This window comes from Chroicocephalus ridibundus, chromosome 3 (genome assembly GCF_963924245.1).
Source record: "Chroicocephalus ridibundus chromosome 3, bChrRid1.1, whole genome shotgun sequence".
In the NCBI taxonomy this organism is placed as follows: Eukaryota; Metazoa; Chordata; class Aves; order Charadriiformes; family Laridae; genus Chroicocephalus; species Chroicocephalus ridibundus.
This window is the reverse complement of record NC_086286.1, coordinates 62094339-62111898: the sequence shown is the minus strand read 5'-3', so window position 1 is coordinate 62111898 and position 17560 is coordinate 62094339. Positions and strand designations below refer to the sequence as shown.

The 17560-nt window shown below is 40.7% G+C and overlaps 1 protein-coding gene across 4 annotated transcripts in view; it reads right to left on the bottom strand.

Annotated features, from left to right (window-relative positions):
• The window catches only part of SYNJ2 (synaptojanin 2), a 76808-nt gene that overhangs the window by 14987 nt on the left and 44261 nt on the right, over positions 1-17560 (bottom strand). For all 4 annotated transcript variants that reach the window (XM_063329396.1, XM_063329394.1, XM_063329395.1 and 1 more), the window contains 11 exons: positions 14563-14735; positions 14071-14152; positions 13701-13850; positions 13439-13604; positions 11934-12125; positions 9730-9814; positions 8382-8522; positions 5126-5318; positions 3232-3390; positions 2854-3010; positions 1318-1435 (listed from right to left, as the gene is read on the bottom strand). In XM_063329396.1, coding sequence (XP_063185466.1) covers positions 1318-1435; positions 2854-3010; positions 3232-3390; positions 5126-5318; positions 8382-8522; positions 9730-9814; positions 11934-12125; positions 13439-13604; positions 13701-13850; positions 14071-14152; positions 14563-14735 — 1616 coding nt within the window. The remainder of the gene's footprint in view (positions 1-1317; positions 1436-2853; positions 3011-3231; positions 3391-5125; positions 5319-8381; positions 8523-9729; positions 9815-11933; positions 12126-13438; positions 13605-13700; positions 13851-14070; positions 14153-14562; positions 14736-17560) is intronic.

Genomic DNA, 17560 nt, shown 5'->3' with positions numbered 1-17560 from the left:
ATGTTAGATCTAAATAAAATTAAGAAAACTGTCTGAAAGAGTAAAGCTTGTCTCATCTCAGTGGATGCAATCCACATTCTCAGATTTCCACCTGCAGAGACACAGAGAGCAGTAACTGGGATGGCTGCTCTTCTAACTGTGTCAAAGTTGCTGCCTCCTACTTGCAATAAAGTAGGCTCTGGAATACACATTGCCAGAACATATGAAGGCAACAACAGCAGAACTAGAAAGGAGTAGTAAAGGGGAAAAACCCCATATAGGAAGTGTTAACAATTTCTATAAGCACTGTGAATCATAATGCATTTCCATATGTCACAAAGTTATAGCTAAGCCCTTTTTCCAGCACAAACCTTGGGAAAACAAAACTGCTGACTGTAATTAAAAAGCAGTTTTTGCAGCCAAGTTTGCTAAAATAGAAAACCCATGTACAACAGCTATGTCTCACAGATTGCATCCTCAGGGTCCTATATAATGAGTGCAGCAGTTCCACTGTGCTTTGTGGAACACAGCAATGTCAAAGCTTGACACAGAGAAATTGATTGCAAGAGGCATGTTCTTCCACTGCTGGAGGAATACAGAACAGTCCTCGCAGGCCAGAGCACCGTGAGAAGCACAGAGCCATCTACTGTAGGTCACTGAGTGCTGCTATGAGGAACAGTACTGCAGCATTTCCACAGGGCATGCAATGGGTGAGACAAAGACTATTCTGAATGCAAGGGAGCTTTCAAGGCGTATTTATTACAGAATTTGTTTCAGAGAAGTGAAGCAGTGACAAGTTTAAGAAAGAAAGATCATTCATATCCCTAAAGAGAAGTTAATTATATGGGCCAACCAGAGGCACTGGACTTCGTTTTTTTTCCCCTCTTTCTCCCATCCCAATTTCTAAGGGAAGCCCAGAAGCCCAACGCTCCACTACTCTGAAGAGGTCACACCTGGCCCTATGTATATGGCTTACTACTCTTTAGGCCATACAGTTCCAACCCGCTCCTCTCCCACAGCAAGGTGGGTGGAAGTCCATCACAATAGCTTGGTTTGGTATCAAAGCTTTCCAAAACCAAGCAACAGAAAGCCCTCAGTTTTCTTTACCTGTTGCTGCAAATTACCCAACCCTTGCCGAGATCGCCGTACAGCAGAAATCAATACAGGACCATAGATGCTGTCACCCTGGTATAAAACCCACCATGAGGGAAAAAAACACCAAACTACCAAATGGATAATGAATACAGAATAAGGGTGTAATTCCTGTTACAGTCAGAGTCAGTCCCTGACTGTAATTCACCATGACACGTTTCTCTGATTATTTCCTTAGGACTTTACCTGTGGTCAGATGCTTGTAGCTCCGCTCTCCCATAGTACATCAAGGCTCCAGGGGTCCAGGTGTGCCTGACTTTAGTTTCAGCATTCAGATCACTGTCTAGAAGATTGATCTCTCCAGCTATGCAGCACAAAACATGATTTAAAGCTCACTCAAAGCTAGTTTTACTAACAGTTAAAAGATATCTATTAAGATGAACTTCACAGACCCGAGTAGTGGGAGGTAGGTGGTTTTTGTTCTTGTATACACCATTTACGGAAGAGCTTGTATCCTAAAGGATTTACAAGTTATAGACTAGGAAAAAAAGATACAGAAAGGACAGGGAGTGCAATAGAGAGAGTAGATCACTAGAATAAGACACCTGCAAAATGGTTAACCTGAATGTCACCCAATCAATTAGCTGCACAATCTGGGTTGACAGACAGTTCTGTCAGTATTTTTCCTCCTGTCCCATTATTGAGCATGGAGACAGATACTGTACTTGCAAAATGCACTGCAAACCTGAATAATACTGAGGACTTGGAGAAATATTACACAAGAGAGGAGAAAGCAACTCCATGCAAATCCAGCCTCCAAATGCTTCCTTTGCAATGCATTAAGGTTACAGAAAGTGCTCCAGACATTAGGCCAGAGTGAGATATTATGTTGCTGTCAATAACAGGAAAGGTTTTAGCTTACTGTTTGGGCTAATGGATAACTATTTCTTTTCTGTAGAGTTGAAAATGAGTTAACATGGAATATGGCATTTCCGCCTAATCAATCACACTGGGACTACACTTTCTCCTCAGAAGGCAAACAGCCCTCTAGCCTATAGCAGCAGAAAGAAGCAAGGCAAAAGAATTAGAGCTGAGGAGCAGAAGAGCCTCGACACCAACAGTAAAGGAGAGGACTTTTATAAACATTGGGAGATAGATCTACCTGCAGATGAGAGAATGGTTATGAAAACTGTCCCTGGGTACACAAAGAAATACTTTTTACTTTGTTATTGTAGTGACAGCTCTTCCGTTGTGCTGGCCGCTCATGATCTCAAAGTACTTTATAAGCACGAATTAATGGAATCTCCCCCAATTTCACATGCTAGCAGAAATATTCCTAAGAACTACCTAGGCAGAAGAAATTACACAAAAGTGCTTATACATCTACTGAGGACAACAGTTATAACAATCTAGCCATTATAACACGGGAACTTTATGTGGACTAATGATTCTGTTGAAAAGCAACAGAATAACTTCTAGATTACTACAGCTGGATTGTTTTCAGTTCTTCAGCGAGCTCCTTTTCAATCTGTAGCACGAAGCCTTTCTTCACATGCTTAAGAAGAAAGGGCTCGCTCTATCTCTGCATGTTATTCCAGTGAAGCCAAAAGAACATCGGCTTGAGTAAAGCCACTGCAGTTTGACTAAGCCCACGCAACAGCTCTCAGCCCATAACTCACTAACTCCCTTCCTCACCATTCGCTAAATTAAATCCCCTTATGTGGGTTCTGGATGAAATCTAAAACAACTTTCAGATAAAGGAGGAGGAAAGACCCTACGCACCTGTTTTTTCAAAAGGCAGTTTCTTTCTCCACCAAAGCACTCTGTCAGTCCAAGCTGGGGTTCGGCACTTATCACTGGTATCGTAAGCCTCTGAGCCAACGTCATATTTATATGTTGGTCCAAAATTAATAGTCCCTTCATGGAAGTCTTTAAAAATCTATGAAAAGAAACACCATCCCTTTGATTAAGTTACATATGAGGTAGGTGCTACTGTGAGGTATCAACTTTCTTGCAAACAAACAACATTTTGATTTTTAAACAAATTACTACCTTCAAGTACTACAGACAAGGGCCTGAAAATGCAACTTTTTCACTCTTTCAAGGAATTAGGCCAAGCCAACATGCAGGTATTCGAGAAAATGAGCCACATTGCCTTACTTTTCCACTGGATTTTTGCTGTTGTAGTTGATCAAATTCCAAAAGTGTCTTCCAATCTTGACGTTTGAGAAAATAAAAGACTTCCTCATATGTTAGATCAATGCGATAGTTAAAATCGCCACACCAGAAGACATAGTCATGTGAGAACACGCTCCGCCCCTAGTTTAGTGGTACAAAATATTGTTAATGTTAAATCACATTCATGAAAACACCTTTTAAATGCACTGAAATATACAACTCAGTCTCTCTGAGTTACTAAATACTGGACCAAACACTTGTCACATTCTATTTGTCAAAACCCGTCTTGTGCTAAAATTGAATGGTTCCTTCACTGTCTTTTGCATCCTGCTGAGATGAATTTTGTAAACAAGAATGTCAGACTCTGGACCCTGTTACCTGAAGGTATGTCTAAGCTGCGACCCCGGCTTCACAATTTGTTTATCATGAACATTAAAAATATACGTTTGTTTCCCTAACAAATTTCACACACATATATTTACATATTCTAAATATAACACAAAATGGGCTTCTTCTACCAAGGCACATTCGGCAGCAAAGGTCCTGAGTAAGAACAAGCTCCAAATTTGATCTTACATGCACATTCTATTTTTGTTAATGTATTGAAATAAAACGTCAATGAAAATTCACTCAAGTTCTAAGTTTAACATCCTACCCTCTAACCAGTCTTTTGGTTTGGGGTTTTTTTTTTTCCTGTTAAGCTACAAACCTCTAAAACCCAGAGATTCGGAAAGGAAATGTTCCAGAGCTGTGACCGTCATAGCACTAGAGGGCACTCTCTATACGTATTATATACACAAGGTACATTTAGGAATTGTAAATGTAAAGGACATAAAATAGTTAATGAGGTATTAGAAGGAAAAACTACCACAAGCACAACTTTATGGCCATTTGGAACAGATATTCTGTGCAGGACATCCAGACTGTCAGTATTAGTTCTTACATAAAACAACTGATTGATATGCTGCATGTGCCAAGCCTCTAAACCTTGCAAACAACAGGGAGTTAAAATTTTATGCTTTGCAATCTAAATGCCATTTTTTGCTGAATAACCAGAATACACAAACTGGTCCATTCCCTCCCTGTTTTAGGACCTCTCCAGAGAGGCCTGAGAAAGAAAGCATTGTGGAAATTAAAGCAACCCACATTAAGGGAAGCAAAGAAGCACTGCTACCAAATCCCATGGGTTATCTACTGGCCTGAGGATTGATTTGAACTAGGGGGATTGATTTGACACGATTTAGGGGAAAAGTTATTAATACAGACCGATAGTGCCTACTTGCCACACTCTGAGAAAAGCCAGCAGTTCCTTGACAGTGACACATTCATGAGGACAAAATGAAGGGAACACGAAGTACCATATCAATGACCAAGAACTGATATATCGTACCCAGGGAGGAGCAGCTAAAGCGCTGATGTAGTGAGCGGCATGGATGGCCTTTTAGGAACCCTTACTAACTACTGCCAGCAAGAACTATCAATATCATGCTCTCCAGCTTTAAAACCAGTCACCTAGATCTTCTCCATGAGGCCTTGCAGATGGAGTTGCACCGTTACAAAAGATTGACTTGAAAACTGCTCAAAGGCAAGGACTTTTCAAGCACTGCAGCAACTATATTTTTTGAAAGGCACAGAACTTTTGTAAAGCAAGTGCGACATTGGGTGGTATCTGGTCTCCTGTGAAAAATGCTTCTTTTTTTCTTTTTTTTTTTTTTTTAACATTTTCTTTACCTTTTTCTTTTATGCCCATTTTCTATAGCACTGAGATGACTTCTTTGATGACCTGTCATCAAAGATAGCCTGAGACCAGCTTTCATAATGTAAAGATACAGCCTTTATTTCCAATGTTTTTAGCATACATACACCTAACGCTTACCATTGGGAAGCTGAGTTTCTGTGTGATTTCTTTATAATCTTCATTCCTCTCTTTCACCTGAGTCTGCCCAGCAGTTAAGTGACTGCATATAAAGCAGAAACTGGTACTATAGAACTGAAAACGGATGCTCACTGCTCCTTTATTTCCAGCTTTTCCTCCCATTCCTGTCTTCACTGTGTCTATTGCTACATCCCTGTATTTAAAAAAAAAAAAAAAAAAAAAAAAAAAAAAAGGAAAGAGAAGAGAATGAAGGCCTGCAGGGGACAAACGTTCAATTAACTTGGCAACATAAAGGAAAAGCCAGTTTACAATGTCCAGTCTTCTCCCATCCAAAAAGCTTGTTGGTTTTAGGCACCATCTTTTAGGCTGCGAAGTTTCTTGATGATGTTCATGTTCTTATGTTTCATATGAAGTATAATACAATAGAATAGAAATAAAGCTATTTGAAAGTCTTTTCCTCCTCTTCTCATCTTGCTGTATTGTTTGGAAGGGACATGATTTCTGAAATATTGGGAATTTCTACAGAATATAATTTTAAAGTTTACATCTACCATGATCTTTAAAATAGTGACAATGACTAATTTTACTATTACATTTCCTTTTACTTTTGAACATATGGGAATCTGCTTTTCAGACAGTTAACAATTTAATTAGTGTTACTATGTGTTGAAACCAAACTTTGCAGTTGATGCTGAATTTTTCAGTCAATTAAAGAGCAACAGATCATAACCTATAATTTGTTAAATCAGATGCAATAAAATCAGTGATTTCTGGGTACAACTACTTACACCGAACTCCTAAAATGAGTTCTGAACTGATGACAAATTGCTTAGGGCCTCCATGTTGTTAATTACATAGTATTTCAATGTCATGCTTAGCATACACTTTACTACAGAAAGATGACTTGGCAAAGCCAACCACCTGCTCGCAGGATAATTTCTCCCAGATAACCAGTCTACTCTGAGAATAAAGCATGCCTGTCTGATCAGATAAGCAAATGATGAGATCATTGTTGTAACCAACCCCGGCACCATGCATGTCCTTCCCAGTGAGAAAATCTTACTTTCCAGACAGAAGACAAGCAGATCTGGACTAGAATATTACTGGCTTTAAGCAAGGGGCAGGCAGAAAACCACTAAGTCTTATTTGAGTTATTGTCAGGCATTCATGATCTGAATGATGCAAGACGTTACAGGCTGTCTTTTTACCCCCCATCAATTTTCTTCTCTCTTCCCCCCACATCTTTTCCCTCTCTATTTTCCTCTCTTTTCCTGACTGCAGAAGACCACCAGAAGACACGCTCAGGGTGGCAAAAGAGGACCATCAATGTTTTCTATGAAAAGATGGGGCTTAAGCACTCTGAAAGAGGCACGTGTTCAGTCTTTTCACTCTAAGAAGTTCCTTCCTGCTGCCTGCGTACTCAACTGCTGACTGATATTTATCTGATTTGCATTCATGGCAAAGGTTATGTTGAAATAACCCACCGTACATTCAGCTGCTTGTATTTCATCAATCCTTTCACTGCTATATAAGCTTCAGCTATTCTATCATTTTATTTCTCTGTTCTCTAACTTTCATCCTAATCTCTTCAATCTCTGTAAACACAGAAGCTTAGATTCGATATTAGGAAGAAATTCTTTACTGTGAGGGTGGTGAGGCACTGGAACAGGTTGCCCGGGGAAGCTGTGGATGCCCCATCCCTGGAAGCGTTCAAGGCCAGGCTGGATGGGGCTTTGGGCAGCCTGGTCTAGTGGGAGGTGTCCCTGCCCATGGCAGGGGGGTTGGAACTAGGTGATCTTTAAGGTCCCTTCTAACCCAAACCATTCTATGATTCTATGATTAAGCCTTTTTTTGCACTTCTGATCATTTTTTTTTCCTTTTCTACACATGGGAAAAACTGCACAAGCATACGGGTTAGGTTTGATTACACTCACATAACACATAGCATTAAATGATGAAACTTGGTCACTAAAATCAAACCCTTCCCTTTTTCTCTTGAGTTTGAAAGGATTACATCCAATTCCTAGCAGATGGCAGCTGCAACAGAACCACTGTGCTGTTCTGCTTCTGATTTCCATTTATACCACACACTTCCTGATGGATTACTCGTATTTCTTGTAAGCCAGGTGAAAAGTCAAAGACTGACAGAAACACTTCTCCTCTGGACTGCTTCGTAGCAGCAAAAATATCTGATTTTTTAAAATCATGTTGAAGAAAAGTTACTGGAAAGGCAGCAATGCGAGACCATCAGGGTTACCTGGACTGCATTGCTCTACCTAGCCTACAGCACTTGATGTTGCACAAGCTCTGCACTGACCTTCTCAGTAGATATAGAATCATACTGATCTTCTCAGTAGATATGAGATCAGAGGGAAGAAAGAGGCAGCTTTGGATATTTTAATCACAAAATGCAGTGGCCAATCAGTGTCCCTATTATGGGGTAGAGGGCACTGTTTGGATGATTCTAGACTTTAAAGTCAGGCAGATGGCCAAAGATAGTTTTGTCTAATTATTCATTGCCTACCCATTTATGCTTAGCCTGCATAATTCTTGCCCACAGCAAAGGCATTTTAATGTAGATATCCCTGGGGCTTGGTAATCTTCTAGGGGCAAGAGGAGTTTGGTCAGTCTCCAGAGATATTGGTGCTAGTAAGCTGAGGACACACAGCTCTGCAGCCTCCTGACTAGGCACACAGTTCTGGTTCTTGTGACATCTGCAAGAGACAAACACTTAATGGACCCTTATAGCTCTCAATTCCATACAACGTTAGTGGGCAAAACTAGCTCTCTTTCTCCCACCCACCTTTTTCCACCATTCTTTTCAGATCTACAACCAGCCCTGTTTCCATACAGAAGCACTAAGGAGAGAGTTAGAAGGTAAAACCTGCTCTTCGGGCAGACGCAGGTACTCGCCTTCACTTGGAGCTCCAAACACTCTTGGACTTACTTGCTCAGGTTATTCCTTTCCCAAAAAGGCCACACCCAAGGTGCTACACCCTGACTGCCCACCTGGAGCATGCCCAGCTTCTCAGCTGAACTGGAAGAAGATATTGGCACCGTCTGGACTTTGCCAGGACAGAGGATGGACTCCAAGCTACTGCTGCCTGGAAACATGTCTCTTTCCCACACTGAGCAGAGACTGGAATCCAGGTTTGCATGACTCCCACCAAGATGAAAAAAATCACTCTCACCCTCTCTAGCCACACTCCAACCCTAGACGTTACTGAAGACACAAGTTGGGTTGGGTTTTTTTTACCTGATGAAGGGGACATGATACGGGCGTACAAAGATGAAAAGACAAACACCAACAAGCTGTGCTGATGTCAGCTGAATGTAGCGATGAGTCCTGGAAATAGCCTTTTGAAGCTGCTCTCCCCACATTTTTCTATTTGTTGTACTGGAACAAACATAAAATCATTTAATGGAATCAAAACAAACCACATACAGTCAATAAAATGAGCATATTAATTGTGCCTTAGGTTTACAAACATCCCATTAGGCTGTAGAACTAGAAGTGCTGTAGAATGCATGGCAGAGACAGATAATACCTCCACGTGAGCCAGCCCAGAGTTAGCAGGGTGAACGAGCCCAGGCACAGCGCACAAATACAGTTATCCTGGTTTTGGACGTGAGAGGGATTTTGTCTACTGTGTTTTGAAAGATCCACGCTCACATGATGTTTGATACACTGGGGATAACTGGAAGCTGACTGTAGTACATCACCATAAAAACAAAAATCCATGTCAATCTCATGACTTGTAAGATTTCTTGTGCTCACAGTGAAGAGAAGATCTCTGACTGGGAGATGACTGGCTACCTACAGTTGTTGGCTGTTCTTAGCTGAAGGCTTGTGGGTGGGTGCATACACCTTCGCATCTGCAGACCTAGCTTTTTTTTATCTCCAAAGTCAACTCATACATGCAGATATACCGCCAGCCCGCAACCATGATAAGCGCTGCTGTAACTTGTCATTCCCAAAACAGACAACTAACGGGTCAGCCTGATGAATCAGCATTGGAAACATTATCTTCAGGCTTCCACCCTGATTGAGATTCAAAAGGATTGGCATACACCACAGCCTACTACACATGTTGACGTGCCAAGCTCAGGTTTTGCCTTTAACTCCTTCTCTGGCCATAATTTTCACAAATACAATTAGCCACAGAGACACTTTGTTCATTTTAGAATTCCCACATGAATGCCAATTATGTTTATAGTCACTGAGCACAGTTTTCCAACATCAGACAGGGATTTAAGGACAAGCATTAAATCAACGTTAACCATCAGAATTCTTCTCTGCCAACATACAGACTTAAAAGAAAACAGTGTATTCTATTGTACAGAAGTTCACAGAGAAACAGCAGCTTCCACATCATCACAGTGCCATTTGTCAATGGCAAACATATTTCCAGCTATGACTACAAGCAACAGACTTGGATGGAAGTACTCTATAGATCTGACCATAAAAAAGAACAACTCTGGAGGCTTTTGTTTGGCTGGTTCCTTTAGGGGGGAGGGTGTTCTTTTGGTGTTGGTTTTGTTTTGTTTTGAGTTGTGTGTTGGTGTTTTTTGTTAGGTTGGATATTTATTTTTTTTTTACCTACCTGGCATTCACAATATTCCCTGCACTTAATTCAACCATCTCTTCAAATCCCACTGCAAATATGTCAGGAGGGCAGCTCTCATCATCTGTTGGCAAGGGGGAAAAGTCATACAAGAGTTACTATTTTGTTGTTTCTTTTAACAGCTTGTTTTCTAATTTCTGTCAGAGATCATTCCTGTAGTTCTATCTTGTGCGTCCCCTGCCAAGCTATACATATTCATAGCTCCTTTAATCTAATCTCACCAAACACCCCCTGCAGCTCCTCTGAAATTTTTTCCTGCTTTTCTCTCACCAGTTGGTCTCCAGCTCTCTTGCAGGAAGCAGTTCAGAACACAGCACTATATTGTAGCAATGTTAAGATGAGAAAATATTCAATGTTCTCTCTCCTTCATCCCCACTCATCACTAAAGCCACATCATCTCACTACCCACCATCTTTCACCCACCTGTCATTTTACCCAACATGCTTTTCCTTTTCAACACTGATACCTATGTAACTGAACTTACTGTCCACACACCAGTATGTCACTTCCACCTCTATGCCTTTAGTAAATTTATCTACTAGTTTAAAGAAGCCTTTGAAGTTTCTTCGTATCTTCTTTCTTCTGAGTTCTTCTTAGATCACCTGCACTTCGGGTTAGGTTAGGTCAATTTAGAGCACAGTGACCCTCCCTTCCCTGGCCCAGGCCTGTGGATATTACCCTGGTAAAACACTGAAGATCAAATGCTCTCATATAATTGTGTGAAGCCTATCTGTTGACCATCAGGTCTGTCCATTGCCTAAAGGGATTTTATTTTTTTAAAAAACTGTTATACGGCCAAGGTAACAGTAACTTAATTCAACATGAAGACCTAAATAGTAGACAACCACAGAAACCTAAACTGGATCTGCCTTTGAAAATAAGAACAGAAAGAAAAGTAAAATACGCAGCAACTCTCTGTAGATACAAGGGTAAAACTAGCACGTGGCAGCTAGCCTCCTTTACTGGCTTATCATGACAGGCAGTACCACATGTGCATTTCCCATTAATAATTTTGCGTATTTGTCTTTGAACACTTACCCATTTGTGTAGGTACTGCACTAACATTACCAGGAACAAAGACATTTCATGGTCTTAACCTAGCTCTGCCCATTAACATAACTCAGCTCTCTTCCAGAAGCTGCTTGGACCTATCACGCTATGGTTGCCTGTAGCATGTAGTCCTGCTCCTCTGGTTCTCTCAGGGGAAGGCCTGGCAAGGCTAGCACATGACAGGCTCTCAAGATATAATGATATCATGGGCATAGTATGTGCTAACACAACTAAACTGTTTCTGAAACAGACTGGACCAATCACGCACCTAAGCTGCTCAGAGTACGGTGGTCTGCACCTAATCACACACCCATGCACTCAAGCACTAAGGGTTCAAACAAGACAACTTCTGTAAGCAGCCAAGGATTTGAGGAATGAATTCCTGAGCTTCAAGATTAGGCACAGGACTATCCCTGTGATGCCTGCAGGAAGCTAAATGTTCCACTGTAAAAACAAAAGTACAGGTTTTGCCATCGTTTGCAACCACTCAATTTTTAAGTGACAGAACATTGAGTTTTCATTTTCCTTAGTAAAATCTGTAAATCTATTGCAATACCTGAACTTGTGCGTGTAAATAAGAAATTCAGCAGCCAATTTAAGCAAGCCACAAACACAAGAGCTTTCTATCCTGCTAAAAAAAAAGTTTAAAAAATTTAAAAAAAAAGGAAAATGCCCTTCAGCAAAATAAATCTTTTTGTCTGAAGGCTTTGATAGTAACATTTCAAGACAAGCTCAGAGTCCAGATTGTACAGATATGTTTAGCTCCAGATAAAGACCAACGAGACATTCTGAGGGCACCTAAGCATGTAGCTCCTGCTCACAATGAAGAACAAAGAACAGAGATATGGAAGAAGAAAATGAAATTTGGGATGCAGAATAGGCAGATACACCGCACGATGGTGTGAAAGAGACCTCTGAATTATGATCTGCTGAAGGTTCAAAACAGTCACATGGAGGAGAGGGAGGCAGCACAAGTTTACATGGAGCTGAATACACCCCTAAGAACTGACAGAAAATGCCCTCCAAGATGCACTGCCTTTGAAAGGAACAGCTGGTCAAATCTTGTGTCTCAACTCACTGTCTCTAGAGATGCCAGCAAATATTGCTTACACATTTTGACTGTGAAGTCTTACCCTGAAATTCAGAAACTCCAGAGAGCTTGGGAGAATCCAGCAGCCAGTCTGTCAGCTCACTGGTACCAAGAATGTTGCTTCGAAACTGCTTTCCCCCGTTCACGTTCCAGGTTCCCGTGGCAACACGAATACGCTTGAAGCTTGTGAATTCAAACTGACGTTCTGACATGGCCTTCAAAATACTTGGAGTTACTGACGGAAGAGGGGAGAAAGAGGGTATTTAAAAGAAGAATGTGCTATAAAAGGATAGAAAGCGTACAGACAGCAGCAACACAGTCACTGTGAAATAATGACATTACCCTACCAGCAACAACATGAAAGCTAAGGAATAACTCCAGTGGCAATGGCAATAACTACAAGATAACTGGGGCTGACAACGGCAATTTTCTTCCAGAAACCAGGCACCCTTTGAAAGCTTGTCAAGGGCTGGTCACTCACTTTCAGCATACATTTTCCTGCACTTCTTCACGTAATAAGCAAACAAGTTGTTTTTCCTCCCTTAATCTTTTCAGTTTAGCCTACAGTGATCAAGCATGTCACAAGTTATGACTTAAATTTTAGCCCTAAGAAGTTTAGAATGTGGAGGAAAAGGAGAAGAGCAGCACAGAGTCTCACATCAGTCCAAAACTAACACTGTTGTGGCTCTCTAGCCTGGTCAGAACTCCTCGCAGGAAACTGCTATACTCACTTATTTCTGATGAGCATAGAAGATTAGCAGCGTGCTTTTTTTGTGTGAGCAACTGAGGTAACCTTAATCTTTAACTGCCCAGTTTCACTGTCAGTTAGGCACAGAGAAGCTATCTGTATTCTCCTTCTGGTCCACAACAGGGAACAGCCCTAGGATTGAAGTGACGCTGAAAGGTTCACATCTGTCCTATTAAGATCCAGTAGTTCTCTGGAGCAAGCTGACTACCTGATTCTGTTTGTGGGTGCAATTATCCTATATTTTGCACACAAGTATCTTCTCAGAGAGAGGTAAATTAGTTTACTCTAGATGGGTGCAAACAAATGTGTATATGTTGTGGACTATCAGGGTCCTGGAGTAAAACAGGGAATGAACCAACATTAACAACATAAATGTGCCTTTAAAGATCCAAATGGCTAAAAGCATGTGCAAACTGCTTTTAACTGCCGTGTCAAAAACAAGGAGATAAAAAAAATCTGAGCTCAAGAGACTTCCTCAAGACAAACTCAGACAGTGCCGAACTGGGAATATAGCCCTAAAATCTTTCCCTCTGGCCCAACTCCTCTAAACTGTCAGAGGAGATTATCATCAAAGAGCAGAGAAACATACTCAAAAGCCCAAAACAAAATACGAGAAATAAGCATGGTGGAATTAAAACACACAGAGTTGTGCTACAGTCACTTGAAAGCCGTGTTTTAAACAATAGATTTGTGCAAAAGCAGCTTATTTATTGATTTTTTTTTCAAAAGGGTGCAATTGCTTATATCTGACATCTAAAAACAGACACAAAAGAAAACCGAAGGATTTACACTTGCCTTACCCAGCAGTGCAGTGTGGTCCATGAGCATCTTGCCCTTGTCTGCATATTCCTCACTGAAAAAGTCACCCATAAGCAGCAACTCGATGGCTTCCTGCTTTACTGCATCGAAGAAATTTGACTGAATGGTGCGAGACACAGAGCGTGCACCATCCTTGAGTTTCCCAACCTACATCAGAGAGGAATCATCAGTGCAAGTGACACTGAAGGGTAAACTGGACATCTTTTTTACTTGTGAATAAACAGGCTTGCCATTTTTCTTTACCTTGTGCTTCCCCTCAAGGGCACGACTGCCGGTAAATACTCTGCTCAGATTATGGCCGTTCAGAGTCCACATCACTTTGTAGGATTCCACAAAGCGCTCAATTATAGATTTAGAGTTCAACCCAAGGCTCTCTAATTGAGCAAGCAGGATCTGGATTAAGTGCAGGAGAAAACACAACACCACCACTGTTCTTAAATGTGCTTTTGCTTTTTATCCCCAGTTTAAGTATTCCAGCCAGCACCATTCTGTATCATAGAGCTGGCAAGACAGACTTGTATAACTGAGGCTTATGCCCTCTTTCCTGTCTTTCCCATAGAACAGACAACGTATGTAGTACAGACATCCACAAAAGGTCCTCTGACAAACTCACCTCCAGTGCAATGAAGGACTGTACACTATTAGTATGATCCAGGCAGTCCAAACAATTAATTCGAAAAGTACCTGTCTGCAGACTTTGGTAACCAAACACAAGAAGAGAGAGGAAAAAAAGGCATATTTTAAAATATAACATCTAATCATGAGTTGATTGAATAAGATCATCAAATGTTCTGCCTGAATATACCCACCCACATTTTGACAGCGCAAGCATGTTGTGCACAATATATGCCATTAACATATCTAATTACTCGACTACGTCTGTAACACCGTATTAGCAAATCCACACACTGGTAATTTTGCAGATTCCAAACAATGGAGATGCAGTTAAGCCAAATAACCTATTTAGCACCAAGACTACACTTTATCTCAAAATTATATTTCAAGATGGTCATTTATGCTTATGGTCCAAACACAACAAGAAACCTGGGAAGACCAGGACAGGTGGTGCCTGGCTATGATGGGACAGAGGGGCAGGGACACTCACCATGGACTTACATGCTCGCCCTTTGTGAAGATTCCAAAGTCTTCCCAGTGCAACTTCAGCTGAGGCCCCAGCAAATTCTCCAGTTTCTCAGTTTTCCCACCTTTTGCAAATTGGTGGTAGTCAAAGTTTATCATGGGAGTGTCTTCCGCATGGGAAGAGGCCCATAGCAGTTTCTGTTTAGATAGGGAATGAAGGAAAACAAAATCTGCTCAAGCCACACTGTAAGGACTGATACTGGCAAGCATTTATCATTGCTAGACTTTGACTGTTTGTCATATTTTTAATACTGAGAACTTCATAGGGAATTTTGAAAGGCCAGACATGAAAAAAGCAACCGAAGTTCACTATTTGTTTTCTTTCCAAAAGTAAACTGTGTTGTTAGACCTCAATTTCTCTGCAGGGGAATTCAAATTGTAACTGCCAAGTACACCTCAGAATTGCTGCGGTCTGTGCCCTGGCTAGTGGCAGCCCTGCAGCAGTGGGCTGCTGCCTCTGTGTGCGAGGGATGCTCTGGGCAGGCTCAGGACCAGGACCCTGATGGGAAGGGTGTCCAGAGCTGCTTAAGGCAGAAGAGCATAACAGTGCACGGGTATATTTTTTAACCATTCCTGAAGTGCCAAGACGTGGGAAAATGTGGCCTTAAATTTAGGTAGAGGTTGCTTGGGGAGGAAGTAAGAAAGAAATTATGTCCCAGAAAACATACCATAAAATGTTTGTGGTAAACCACAAAAGTGAAAGAAGAAGCACAAATAGCCACATTATTTTATCTCCAATTTCCATGACCTCACATGCATTTCTATAATCACCACAAATTTCATTAAGGTATCTGCAAAAGATACAACAATAATACATCCTGCTCTCCATGACAAAGCTAGAGAGAACTGTTATATTAACTCTAACTATGCAAGCCTTTGTCTATTCCCTTCCCTCCTGCACATCCGCATCCCAAGAGACGGATGCTTTTCTCCACTTAGATTGTGACACAAACTGATCAAAACAATTCTGATATTACATTAAAAGCGTACATGCAGCAGTTACATCAGTATAATTGCATCAAGTAAGACATTAAGCCTTCCCTGCAGAAACAAATTTAAAGGCGTTGCATGGCATTTGGAGAGAGATGTGCAAAATATATTTCATTACACTGTCACAAAAGCCAAATCACTTGGTATCCGCTTCGCTGTTGTTGATACCTCAACTTGCCTTTACAGCTGCTGGCAGTAGTAATGCACTTGAGGATGACATTTACCCATTGCCTCGGTGTAAATCATTGTCAGAGTATTGGTAACTCTACACTATAGCATTGCTTTTACTGTAAGCATAATTACATCTGTTATAGGGGATGCTTATGAGAGGAACAGCATTACTGGGAACAGTATTGATTTTTTGTCTGGTAACAGCTGAAGGTTAAGTTGGTCGTTTACCATTTTTCATTTGTTCTTGTTGCATAAACGAACGGTAGCTGTGACATTCTGACCAAAGCAACCCAGCAGCAGTTACTACAAGAATATTTTGAACCAACTCTGATAAGAATTACTAAGATTGCAGCAAGAGTTAGGAGAAGAGGAAGGAATACAAACAAAGGAAGATGGAGAAACAAAGAAATAAACTAACGACAGAAAAGTAGAAAAGTTTTCATTACTAATCATTCCCCTATTAATTACTTTATTTTTAATTCAAACCCTTTAAAATCATCAAAGTAAAAATTAACTATATATTCTTTCCAAACACCCATTATTAAAACAAAAAGGTAAAGACCAAGATGTGTTTGTTTTGAATGGGTACAAAACTGCAGTTTCCAGTGCTGTCAGTCTAAATTCTTTCAGCTCACAGAGTGCTTTTATAATTTATTTATTTTTAAACATCAATAAAGTTTAACAATTTAAACAGATCTTTATTTAAAATAAATGAATGAATGCAAGGTCTTTATTCTAGAGATGCCTTGTTTCTGACTTAATCTCTGTTAGTATGATACTGACCAGAACACTATCTTCAAGAATGCAAGTGTTTGATAAAATACCAGTATTAAATTATCAAGAAAAGTCAGATTTGTATCCTCATAAGTTATTTGAGCATTTTGCAAGGGGTCATCTCTTACCCCTAAATTTCAATGTTTTTGAAAATAAACTATAAATATAAATACTATTTTAAAGATAGGGAAATCAAGAGATTCTTGGAGGCTTATCTGTGTCATGCAGAAGTTCAGTAAGAAGCTGAGAACAGAAGCTAGGACTGGACTTGGCTTCTGTACCTTCCTCATTGCCTTGCAATTGCCTTTAATCATAGTCACTTTCTTTGGCCATATTCTGCACAGGGGCAGACTTTCACTTTGTCACTTTCCACTGGGGAAGCTGATAGTCCTCCCCAGCTCTTTTGAAAAAAGAGGAAATGGTCACGCAGAAAAACTGTCAAAAACCTCAAGACACTCCTTGTCTTGAGTACATTATTCCAACAGGGAGGGAAACAAATCCAGGCAACTATGCACTGCTGCAAATCCCACCCAATGACAATCTGTGGCTTTGTTTCAAAAATTAATTAATTTTAAAAATCTGACCATCAGAATACTGCACTAGAACGCAGCACGGCTTTAATTCTACAATGCCTGACATCCTGAAAGCACAACCCAGATGCTTTCAGGTATTAGTTGTGCCTAGGCATATTTAGGGGCCAGAAAAACCTCTCTCTTTGTATACCAGACCACCAGACCGTCATCTGGTGCTCAGGCAGCCAATTCCCATTGCAATCAGTGCAAGAGAGCTATTTCCCATTACAATCAGAGCAAGACAGCTTGCTTACACTCAGTGAGCCAGGGTCAGGGCCTGGCCCCCAAGCAGTTCTGGCAATCCCATGAGGCATCTCACTGCATAGGTGACTACATACTATGACAAAGCTGACCACGACTCATTTTTGCAAATGTGAACGCCTCTTAGGAGAATTAGAGCACTTTTTTTTTAAAGTCTGGTAAAGAGAATGTGCATAAATGTGTGAAGAAATAAGC